Raw genomic sequence first — 12,298 nt, forward strand, 5'->3', positions numbered from 1 at the left:
AATAAATTAACCCTGGGGATAGCTCAATATCTGCTTATTGGTAGAAATATAGCCGCTAACACCTCAAATGATCTCATCTGCAGAATAGGACCAGTTTACCTTGAATGTGGAATAACCATGTTATGATGAAAAGGGTGTTATTATGTTACTGCTTAAACCAATATGGCCAACATAAAAGGTTCAAGACAATTTGCACCGCAACACATGTAACAGAAACGTGCAACTGAAACATCAAAATCAACATCATTCTGCAGGATTCAACATTCAATGGAGCTTTAATTTATGATATACAGTAGAAGTTCAGTGTGTATATATTTAAGAGAAGAAGAAAAAAATGCATCTCTCCATCTGCAAGGTCTTGAAAGCTCTAAAGAAAGCTGATTTATAATAGCAAACAAACACATTCCCTCTGAACCTTGAGGAAATCCGAGTGGACAAAAGCACGGCAGAGCCGCCAAGGAGCCAAATCATTGCAGCATGAAATAGGACAAAAGCCTTATCTTAATAAAACATGTCACTCACTAGCTTTAGAAAAATCTTAATTTGAATATCATGTTCATGTAAAAGCATTGATTCCTCATATATTATTATATATCTATATGATATAAATAAAAATATTTAACTCAGGCATTGCATCTACCAGCTTGCTTTAAAATAAAATATATATTATATAATTTTATGATTTTTACTTGGATGGAAGCCATCATGACCTAGCATCACTTGATGATGGACATCTCAGCTTGCAGCAATTGCCACATGTAAACTTACAGCAAGATATTTATTTAAAATAGGTTAACTATAGTCCACATTAATGGGGAGGAGGGGGGGCAGTGTAATGGCTGGTCAGACCTTCTTGGAGGAGCCAGAGTGGGCTTATCTAAATCCTCTTGGCAGAGCTACCTGAAAGAGGAGGAGAGTGCAGAGGAGGGCTCATTTTTGCCTGAAAAGCAGCTCTTATAAAATTAACTAGAGCCAGGAAGTTCTTTGATATAACTTGCCAGTTCTGTATAAACAAACGTCTTCAATATGCTGTGTTAAATGGAACAGAAAAGCACACAGGAGCAGCATCACTTCACAATGTGATTAAGAGAAACATGATTTTTCTTCTTGTTATTTCAAAGCCCAGACTAATGTACCTAAAAAGCGCGTGCGTGTCTCTGTCCACGCCTCTGGAAGCAGCTGGATTTGAGGAAATAATTGTTCCCCTCCTGTTGAGTCTGATGCCACTGAAAGCCGAGACGACCCACAGTCTGGGTTACGACGCGCCCTCTGCCAATGTGCCTTCGCTGCCGCTCTTCCCCGTCGACTGCCTGCCGGACTCTCTGTCCACCTCATCCTCTTCATCAGATCTGCCGAGACTCAGGTGTCTGCGGCACACAGGAGGGCTGCAGGGGTCAACACACACACACGGACACAGACACGGCATTATATCATCACCTGGCTTTGTACAGTAGAAATAAAACTGTCGCTACACACAATGTAGGAGGAGAAAATGATGGCTTGGGATGAACAAATCAATTCAAGCTGTGAGATTACACTCCTCAGGCAGTAAACAACACATCCCATGAGGTGTGCTGAACATATGTGCATGTTGTCATCGTTGTTTTCGATAGTCGTTTCATATTTTATACGTCGGAAAAATGTATCACACATATCCTTGGCCTACGATCAAACCCGAAAGAGTGTTACTGGGATTAAACCAGCACATACCAACAGCAGGAACGCCATGCATTGGGATGATGACACGGTGTTTACATATTAGTAAATAGTGCGAGCAGTTAATAAGGTCAATGTCAGGCATCTGCATGGCTCTAGTTTGCTGTGCTTCTACTTACCGCACTCATTACAGGTCATTTCAATGCGGGGCTTTACATCCTGAGATTATGTTGTCATGACAACACATGGCACTCAGTGCATTTCTGTAGAAATGTTCTACACTCAAACTGACCTGGCCACTGCCCATTAATACACACTAAAAGGAAAATAAGCAACAACAAAAAGCACTGAAACGCGTCAATGCAATAACCCTCCACTATTGTATGTCTATGAAGTATTGGATATTTGAAAAGAGCCTCAGTGCTCTGCCATACCAAATGCTGCATGTCTGTGTGGCAAGAAGTGTACGTTTGCCAAGAACAGCACAAGTGAGACGTGAGAACGATCACTTACAGGCGTCTTTAACTGCTGTGAAAGTGACACTTCATTACCTTCGCATTGAAAATGCCGGAAGGTTATGTTTTGATCGCCGTGTATTTATTTATTTATTTGTATGCGTGTTATTCGCAAATCTCAAAAAGTATTGAACCGAATCGCATGAAATTTGGTGGGATGATTGTTTATTATCCGGGGACCAGTTGATTAGATTTTGGGATCGATCGGGTCAAAGGTCATGAACAGGTCAAAATCTTTCGCAGAACTCAAAAAGTATTGAACCGAATCGCATGAAATTTGGTGGGATCATTGTTTATTATCCGGGGACCAGTTGATTAGATTTTGGGATCGATCGGGTCAAAGGTCAAAGGTCATGAACAGGTCAAAATCTTTCGCAGAACTCAAAAAGTATTGAACCGAATCGCATGAAATTTGGTGGGATGATTGTTTATTATCCGGGGACCAGTTGACTAGATTTTGGGATCGATCGGGTCAAAGGTCAAGGTCAAAGGTCATGAACAGGTCAAAATGTTCTTGAATCGCCTGAAATTTGGTGGGATGATTGGTTATTATCCGGGGACCATTTGATTAGATTTTGGGATCAAAGGTCAAGGTCAAGGTCATGGAAAGGTCAAACTCTTTTTTTACCATAGCACGATACATTTTTGTCCAATTGGCATGCAACTAATGCCAAAATGTTCATAATTCAATGCCCAATCTTGTGATATGCGAAGGTATGCGCTCTACCGAGTGCCCATTCTAGTTTGAAGGTGTTTTCATCTTTTTTTGGAGGGAGGTGGGGGGGATTAAGCTGTTGTTTCTTTTGTAACTGTTTACTAGAGAGCAGTGCTCTTGGCAAACATGTAGCGTGGAAGCTCTATAATGGTGTTACAGAGAACATTTTTCAACACTGTGAATCTGAAGTGAAACACACGTGTGCCGGTGCCACCTTCACTCAACTCGAGGCAAACATGTTCAAAACAAACACAAGCCCGCTGTCTTGCATTTGTTAAATTGACGCAGGAGAGAGGCGGAGATGCTCACACTATCAGTGAAGATACTCTTGGAACAGAAGACAGGCTTTTGAAGCTCAGAGCGAGCGTTTTAAGTGCGATGCAAAGTGTTCACAAGTCATGTCAGCAGCCGGGTCACACCTCCTTGAACATAGTTTAATATGTTAAAGCAAAAAATTGCTGCAATACATTTTTTTCCCCTAATTGCCAGCATCCGTTTGTGGCACAGCCAGGCAACCCTCTCTCAACACTCTGTGCCAGCAACGGTAGAACATCAGGAGACGCACTGCAATCCATCCCTGCATTATGGAAGCAGGCCACGAACACCGCTTCACTCCTAGCGAGTGTTTCAGTGTTGAAAGTAAACCGTCAATGGATAAAATGCATCCGCCGCAGTTTAGAATGACATTTAGAAATAAAACTAAAGTGACCGAAGCGTGTCAGTAGTGCACACGGGGATTACTACAGTACAGGAAATTAGCGACTTGTTTTTGATGAGGACAAATGTTGGCAGGAGCAGAGGGGAAACAATCGTTGACGTGCACTCGTTGGCCAATGTGACCTCTGACAACGTAGCGCGGGCGTCTCGCGTACAATACGAGACAGCATTAGTGCATCAGAGTCAGAATAGATAGAAAACAAATCCACACACAGCGAACTCAGTTAGTGCATTCAGTGAGGGGTCCCGGGCTCCTGGGTTATTATCACACCGAGCATCACCTTCCACTGGCGGCATCAGTCACTGTCCGGTCTGTAACGGTACTTCATCATCAGGCTTTCCACCTCCTTCTGCTTCTTCTTCTTGGAATCCTTCTTGCTCGACGGCCCCCGACCTGCAGGCTCCTGCTCGTCATCATCAGATGGTTGTTTCGGGACCCGTTTGATACTTCTGGAGCTCCGGTAGGAGATGGTCGAGTCGGAGGAGGAGGATGAGGAAGAGGACGACGACTTTGAAGACGAAGAGGAGTCCTCTGACTCACTTTGCTTCTTCTTAGATTTCTTCTTGGACTTCTTGCCCTTCTTCCCCCGTGAGCTCTTTCTGCTGTGACGGTCGTCTGAGGAGGAGTCGGAGGAGTCGGACAGCGAGAGTTTGCTTTTCTGATCTTTCCGGCTGCGGAAGCTGCTGGTGCTCAGGGTGCTGGACGGCCGGTGGGCGTGGTCCAGAGCAGAGCCTGATGCGGAGCGAAGCAGGCTGGATGTGCTGCAGCCGACTCCATCGTCCTCCCCCTTCTTCCTACCGTCCTGGCTTCCTGGCCCCTTCTTCTCATCCTCTTCCTCTTCACTCGACTCGTCCAGTTTGCTGCGCTTGAACTTAATGGGCTTGAAGCTCAGCACCTCATTGATGGCAGCCTCCAAGTCGGGGTCCAAGTAGTTGCGGTGGGTGACCGCCTTGATGTCCGATGAGTCTGGCAGATTCCCGTCGGAGGAGCGCGGTTGGGCCGGGGTGGAGAAGCTGCGACTGACGGAGCGGGGACTGAAAGATGAAGTCCTGCCTTCGGTGAAAGCCGCACTGCGGCCACAATCGACGTCGTCGTCGTCTTTGTCATGCAGGCCGAACTCACTGAGGCCGCAGCTGCGGGCGACGGAGAGGCGCGAGCCGCTGCGTCTTTCGTCCTTCCAGGAGCCGCTGCGATGCAGCGATCGCGGGCTGGAGCGGCTCACGCTGCTGATAGTCAACTTATTGTCATCCTCCATGTCCAGCATGGCCTTTCTGGCGGCCAGCCTGCTAGGAGCCACCGAGGACACCACAGAGTCCTTATCAAATTCAGGGCTGCTGCGGGAGGTCCAGCGGGACTCCAGGCCCTTCCTGGCTATGCTAGTGGCTTCAGAATAAGCCAGGGAGATGACGGAGCCTTTGTCGTCAAAGTCTTCCTGCGCTTGGCTCTTCTTCCAATCCTCCTGGAGTCCTCCGGACTTGGACTTGGCTTTGCGCATGGAGGCCTGGTCTAGTGCGTCAGGCTGTTCTTTGAGAGTGCTGAACAAGGAGCTGTCATCGCCCGTCCCCCCTATGGAGTCTTTTAGGTTGGAGCGCTTTCTGTAGCTTAAGGAACTCGTGACAGACACGGATCTATTCTGCTCTACATCTCTCCCGTCTTTACCTCCATCATTCATCTTCTCTTTACCGTCTTTCACATCCTTGGCATCGGCATTTGCTGAATATCTAAAAGGTTATGCAATAAATTGACACCAGAGACAACCAACAGAAGACAAAGAGGGAGAAAAAAAAATCAGATCTCCGCATACTTAACGAAATTCTAAATAGTTGCCATGCAACATGTGGTCGGCGTTTGGTACCTTGACAGAATTTTACATTTTTCATTTTGTCCTTGGGACCAGTCAAGAGTCTATTGCTGTTATGTACAGTATACACTGAGGCAATCTCCCAGTGAGGAGATCTATCTAACTGTGGCAGGATCGTCATTAAGCAGCTGTGCCAACTGGCCACTTCAATAAATTTGACAGCAGCCGCTTCCTCGTTCCGCCTCCTGTCATTAGACAGATTACAAGGGAAAGAGAGACGACACCTAATCACATGATATACCCATCCGTCTGTTGCAAACTGCCCAAGGTAATCCTGGGCCTTTTTTCGTTTTTTAAAGGCCGGGCTACATTCATCACTGCGTCACCATGGGGATGTACATGGTTATCGGTCGTGATGCACAAGGATGTGGGCACTGACCTGGTGCTCTTCAGACTCCCCTCATCTGACAGGGTCTTAGTGGAGCTTTTGTTCTTCGAGAGCCAAGACTTAACGCCGTCCACGCGGTCCTCCACCTCGGAATCCGTTTCCGTCTCATCCCCACTGTGGAGAAAAAGAATCAGCTCGATGTTTGACTCCAACACAGCAACACTAGTCATCTTAACAAGTCTTTATATTTTGTATTTTTTTTTTATCCTTTAAATACCTTCTTGACAATATTATTATAACATGCTTCAAGGTGTCATGTGCAACAATTCAGTAAAAATGTAGGCAGATTTCTGTCACAATAAATTGTACAAAATGACTTGTTGTGATGTTAATAGTCGATGCAGCATCACAGGAATTACACATGCAAAAGTGATGGTTAGTTTTCACAAGCTTTTTACTGGTAATGTTCGTCGTATTCCTTCGTGTATCGTATTAAAATGGTCAGTATGCTGCAAGACAATCCAGACAAGCATGATGATAATAATCAGACAGATTGTTCCGCGGACACATATGAGGGATCCAAGCAGGATGTAGATGGAGCTGTTGGAGACATAATTAACTTGTTTGGCTGGTTCTGGGATGCAAGCATCTGTGTGGCATGTCACCTGCTCCTTGTGATTGTTATTGGAGCGGAGCTACGAGACGGCCCCATGGGCCTTCCACTTGACATAACAATCAATATACAGACACCTGTGGATCCCCGTGTAAAAGCTTGGTAGATCCCACCTGGATAAGGTCAGGCCTCAATCATTTCTAATCCAGGGTGAATTTTCTAAATTATGCACCCTATTGTCCAAGGTGGTTAATGTGACAGGATGTGATGAGGAAGAGGAGGGCAGAGTGGCGTAACCTCTAAGTCAATACTGCGGTCATGTTCGACATGTTTTTTCTCTGTTTGTTTGGGGACACTCACTCTGCTCTCAACTTCAGTTCTGGATACACCGTCGTCCTTGACTACATCATGTGTGAAAATGAATGTTTAAGTTCACAGAGACAGGTGTCACGGGGATGCATTTGTTCAGAAGGCCTAAACCATGTTTGACTTGTGGGAAAATTAGATTTTCCATCGTTTAGTTTTGGGATTCAGAGCGGGACAACAAAGTCAAAAGCACACTGTCGCCGGGCGAACAGTGGCGATGATGACAGGGCTTCAGGAGAGGAGCTGCAATGTTCACTCCCAGATCTTATAACTCGGACAAGCTTATCTCTCTGAGCCTCGGGACATGTTGCAAAAGAAAAAAGGAGCAAACTAAATATTCAAAGGGCTGTGAGATGACAGCCAGACTGCAGAGCTCTCTCATTTGTCCACATATCCATCTATGTAGGTCTCCCAGTGAACAGCGTACCATTTCCTTTGTCACCAAGCTTTGTGTCACACATTCAGTCATGTTTCCTCAGAGAACAAAGTGTCCTCTCTGCTCCTCTTATTTATTTTGGGTGGTCTGCCTAAAGGCTACTCTTTCTTCTTCTTCTTTTTTCTAACACAATAGAGGTGGTGGCGAGGCCAGTGTTGCTTGAGCACTGTGAGGGAGACATCAAAGTCGAAAGAAGAAGCAGCAGATTCTTGGATCGGATGGTATTCAGGCCTTTGAGTTTTCTAAGAAGACATTTAGCATCCTTATCAGCTAACTTAAGACCCTGTTTTGTGGTGGGCCGGGTCGTGGGCCTTCCAGAGACTAAACCCACCTGATCATGTTCTATAAGAAAACCTGAGTGGGAAACTATCTTCAAGTGGCAGCAAGCAAAGAGTCCAAGTGGAGCTCGTACGTGATAAACACCCGTCACAACGCGATAATCGGTTCATAAATACTCGAAAGTTGATGACACCTGCTGCCAATTTGTCCTCTCTGTGATACTGTGACTTCTTTTAATGTGATACATCACACAGGAAAACACTGAAACCAGCCCAAAGCAAAATAATCTCCCTCTCCCCCCGACACACACACAAAATAAAAGGTGCTGGCAATTGAGTGCTGTGCTAATGGTGTCACAAACGATTTGTCCGTGGCCCCACACTCCTAGCTAACCAGTCCTGAGGCTCGCAGATACAAACGAGCCCCAGGAATTTAGAAGTGAACATTGATAGCTTGTGACAATTGGCCTGCACCGGTTGTAAATCTTTGTCACAAATACTTACACTCAGCATCAAATCTCGTATGGCTCGGTTCTATCGGTTTCGTACTTGTGGTCCCGACACCATGTTTTTAAAGCCCAACATTGGGGAATTATACATGGATAGAAAAAGAGCGTAATGCATGAATTTATGTTAATAAAATTGTGTTCGCACAGTGTGATGCAATTCATCTCGTATTCAAAGACAATATGCACGAAATGTTCAAACAAAACGCACCGATTAAATCCAAGCTCGCACTGCAATGTCTTATATTATATGCAACTCCTGTACGTAAACACAGCCTGCTGCAGTCTGTACGGGGAACCGAAATGATCTGCCCCTACAATAATAATAATAATCCAGCTATTGTAACCTTTTGTAAGCATAGAGTACAAAAATGTATTGTAGTAATGTAAATCATCTGGAAAATCCACTTCATATTTATAAGAAGAAGAAAAAATCACCTCTTCCATTATTGTTCACCCATGCTGCTAATGCAATGATGTCGAAGAAAGGGGGAAAAGGCAATTAAATAACACGGAAATGTGTGGCTCTTTTCCTCGAGTTGCACAAAATGAAAAGCAGAGCATCGATACATACAGGTTGTCTGATGAAAAACGGATGAAAATAAAATAAAATAGAAACCGGCGTATAAAGAGGGCAATGTCATGTCTCTGTGAAGAAGCAATCAGAGGTTAAAGCGGGAAATTATTGGCAGGTTTAGCCACCACAAACTGAAGCCTACATCTCTTCACTCCGCTCTGATGAAGGTTTAAACGATCCAACGTGCCACAAAGATTCCTTTCACTGCATAAAAACTGAAAGAAAATGGAATTCAGTCAGTCAAAAGAACTTAATGAGCGTTCACAAGCGATGGCTACACATTTCACAAGGAAGACAAGGTGAACATTTGTATTTTAAGTTCAATGTTTCACAGCACTATGACATTAGATTGAATTCGTGGAGTGTCTGAATGCCTGCATGTCAATCTACAGCCAAGTCTTTGGGTGTAATCTTTCCAGTGGCGCACTGTGCCATCACCGTCTTGCAACACTTGCTGACTGTGCAGCCGCAGACAGACAGCCGGGCTGCAATCATTGTACAGTGACGAGCATCGCTCACACTGTCACGCTTTCAGGTCTTCCAGAGCACATGGAAGTTTATCCCACCACGCCGAGTTTGTGCTCAGGGCACAAAACAGATCATCTGTTCACGACAGACTTTGAAAATGTACAGAATGTCTTTAGTGAAAAGGTTCCCTCTGTATATTTGCACAAGCCCCTATTCCCTACGTGTCTTCCAGCAAACACTGTTGTCAGGCTGAGTCAGCCCACCTGTGCATCGTTGGCCACCTGCGTGCATGCGGTGGTTCAGTCCAATTAGAGTGGGGCCAGGAGGGGGAGATGAGTGAGCCATTCTTCAATTAGACTTTTCTTTTTTTCTACTCTGCTCCGGTGCCAGGCAGCAACAGACAACCACACAAAACATTTATTTACCAGTCATCTATTTAGTTCAATCTTTCTGCAGAAGCACAGAGTATGTCTAAACTTGTTCAAATGCATAATTTTTCTTTGATTTTGATTTCACGCTGTACTGTCATGATCATATTAATCTCTTATCTGTGAACTGAAATAAACTGCATGAAATAACTGTCGAGAAGTAGAACAAATGACTTCATTAAGGATGTAATACTAAGACCAAACAAATAAAAACAATCAGCAAATTAAATCAATCCATCCTCATTTTAGAGACTTCGTGTCAAGCAACTGATTTTGGAAATGTGTTCACAAAGTCTATCTTTGATTTCACATGGACGTACCATGAAATGAAAATAATGTGCCGTGCACAAACTCTGTAAGATGTGGGCTTGTCACATTGGAAAACCCACCTTGGAGCAGAAGACGGGGAACAATCCAAACAAATGAATGATGAAGGTGTATGAAGAGAAAACCATTCATAGAGAAGATGATGCAGTATCACCGCAGGTCTGTAACACTTTGTTGTTTTAAATATTTTCTAAAGCCCTGGCGGAGAGGACAAGGAGGGTGTCGTTTATTTTCCATTCTGCAACGTATTCTGTGTGCCGTCAGATTTTTTTAAACACGTTTTGAAGGTACAAAAGCCAGCCCTGAAATCTCCAACGAGGCTGTCAGTGTACAGACACCTGCAGACTCTTGGCACAAAATAAAATGAAACTAAATGAAACAGTGGGGCCATCCTTCAAGCGTAGCTTTTATCTGAGATGTATACCACAGACACAGTTTTCCATTCTATTTAAAGTGACTTCTCCTGGCGGTATTGCTGCGAACAACACAAACGGAGAGGCTACGGAATACTGCATTATTCTCTCTTGTGGCTGAACACGGGTGAGAAAAGAAAAACCACAACGTGCAAACAACCATTATGACAGAAACAAAGGATGCAATTTTCCATTCTCACGTTTTGTTTTTTCTTTTCTGATATTTTGTCACCATGTCTTGCAAACTGCCAGAAGTGTGGAATATACCAAAGGGGGAACAAGGGGGGGGGGGATAGAGAAGGTGAGATACACAAACAACAGTGCAAAAAAGACAACCCGCCGAGATAACAGTAAATGGATAGTTTTACACTTACACACGCACAGGAAATAACTATCCTTTGTAAAGCAGTGACTCGGTAAACCTTGCTCTGTTGTCGGCCTCCTTCTCAGAGCTGACGTGTGTAATGTCTTCTTCTCTTTTTTTTTAGGTCTATATTACTGCAGTCCGTGTTTACCTTAGTGGGCTCAGAACTAGCCTAACCCTCAACCTGTCTGCAAAGAGGGATGGAGTAACCAAACAGGGAAAACCTCCGCCGAGACAAAAGATCAACAGCAGGAAGCCGAGTGAAACCGAGTGAGGTATTTGGAGAACAGACAAGGTGTAATATGACTCGCAGAGTACTAAAGAGGTGAGACAGGAACAGAGATAAGAGGAGGAACAGATACAAGTTGTGATTGACAGGCTATTCCAAGAATAAAACTTGAATTAGGAGCTCACATTTGATAAGTTTCTGGCAGCAAGACGACTTATGCTGGTTCTCTACTGTGGCTAATCTGGGCCGTACCTGTTGATTACGTCGTCATTGTCATCACTCGCCATCTCGTCCTCTATGGCCGCCTGCAGGTCACCTATCCTCTTAAAGGCCAGCTTGAGGTCCACCTGTAAGCTCTGATTCGCCGCCTCCAAGCTCTCGATGTCCATGTCCTGGTGAATGGATCACAGCACAGAAGAAGCACGGTTACTTCCTCCAGTGTGAGCGCCGCTGAATCGTATCACGTGTCCCAGCACCCGGCAGCCTTACCAGCTCGTGCTTCTTCCGGCTGGCCTCGGCCTCCCTCTTGGACAGCTCCCCCATTTCTTCTTTCATGTCCCTTATCTGCCTCTGCATTCGCTTATTCTGGTCCTTCTCCCGGTTTTCCGCAGCAATGCGTTGGTTTTTCTCCTCCGTCAACTTTTCCAGGTTGTCCTTCAGACGACCCACCAGACTCTGGGGAGGATTCCAGGTGAACTGAGTGAGTGAAGGAACTACTTTGTTCTTTATTTACTATACATTTAAATGTTATGTCCTAGCTCAGCATATTTGGTCTCAACCCCCATCCCATCAACATGTACATACAAGGACTGTTAAATAAAGGATAGCAACAATTTTAACTTGTTTCTTCTCAAAACATAATCAGTTATGTCATTTTTGTCATCTGTAAAAAAAAAAAGACAAAGGGACAATAATTATTTGAGGAAAGGCACACGCTTTTATCAATCCACATAAATACTCAAAGTGTATGTACCATCCTTTTGATTAAGTTATTTTAAGAACTAAACATATTGCCACCAACATAAAATTATTTTATACCCACAATCATTCAAACACATTTTAGGTTAATGTGTCTTTCATTATAAAGCCGTGTTCTCAGTTTGATTTGTATGTTTGTGTGTGACACTTTATAAGCGAAAAACAATAAATAGTTGTTTCTGTAAAGCTGCAGAATTGGGTGCTTGTGACACCAATATATTGGTATTTCCAAAAAAATTCCATTAGAAAAAGAAAACAATAATATGAAGTCAATAAGGTCATTAAGAGTTCGGATGAGGGTGAAAAACACAAAGGTTGTTCTCGTTTCTAGGTTCACAAAGCGCGTCTTCGTCTCACCTCCAAGCGTTTGATCTGTGTCCTCTCGTACTCCAGCTTGGTCTCCAGCTCACGGATCTTGGCCTCCTGACGGCACACAAGAGACTTTCCCACCATGGACTGTTCTTGGAACTCCAGCTGGCTCTGCAGTGAATGAAGCTAGAGGAGACACACACACACACACGT

The 12,298-nt window shown here is 44.3% G+C and overlaps 1 protein-coding gene across 18 annotated transcripts in view; it reads right to left on the minus strand.

The window, feature by feature from the left end:
- Positions 1-256: 256 nt before the first annotated feature.
- LOC130212450 (unconventional myosin-XVIIIa-like) overlaps positions 257-12,298 on the minus strand; it is a 58,928-nt gene continuing 46,886 nt past the window's right edge. For 13 of the 18 annotated variants that reach the window (XM_056443500.1, XM_056443495.1, XM_056443493.1 and 10 more), the window contains 7 exons: positions 12,134-12,271; positions 11,288-11,473; positions 11,051-11,190; positions 10,406-10,450; positions 5,845-5,967; positions 3,885-5,325; positions 1,297-1,385 (listed from right to left, as the gene is read on the minus strand). In XM_056443500.1, coding sequence (XP_056299475.1) covers positions 3,900-5,325; positions 5,845-5,967; positions 10,406-10,450; positions 11,051-11,190; positions 11,288-11,473; positions 12,134-12,271 — 2,058 coding nt within the window. In that variant the 3' untranslated portion in view covers positions 1,297-1,385; positions 3,885-3,899. The other 5 variants (XM_056443581.1, XM_056443499.1, XM_056443562.1 and 2 more) reach the window with 4 other exon arrangements.

The sequence above is a fragment of the Pseudoliparis swirei genome, chromosome 3 (genome assembly GCF_029220125.1).
Source record: "Pseudoliparis swirei isolate HS2019 ecotype Mariana Trench chromosome 3, NWPU_hadal_v1, whole genome shotgun sequence".
NCBI classification, from domain to species: domain Eukaryota; kingdom Metazoa; phylum Chordata; class Actinopteri; order Perciformes; family Liparidae; genus Pseudoliparis; species Pseudoliparis swirei.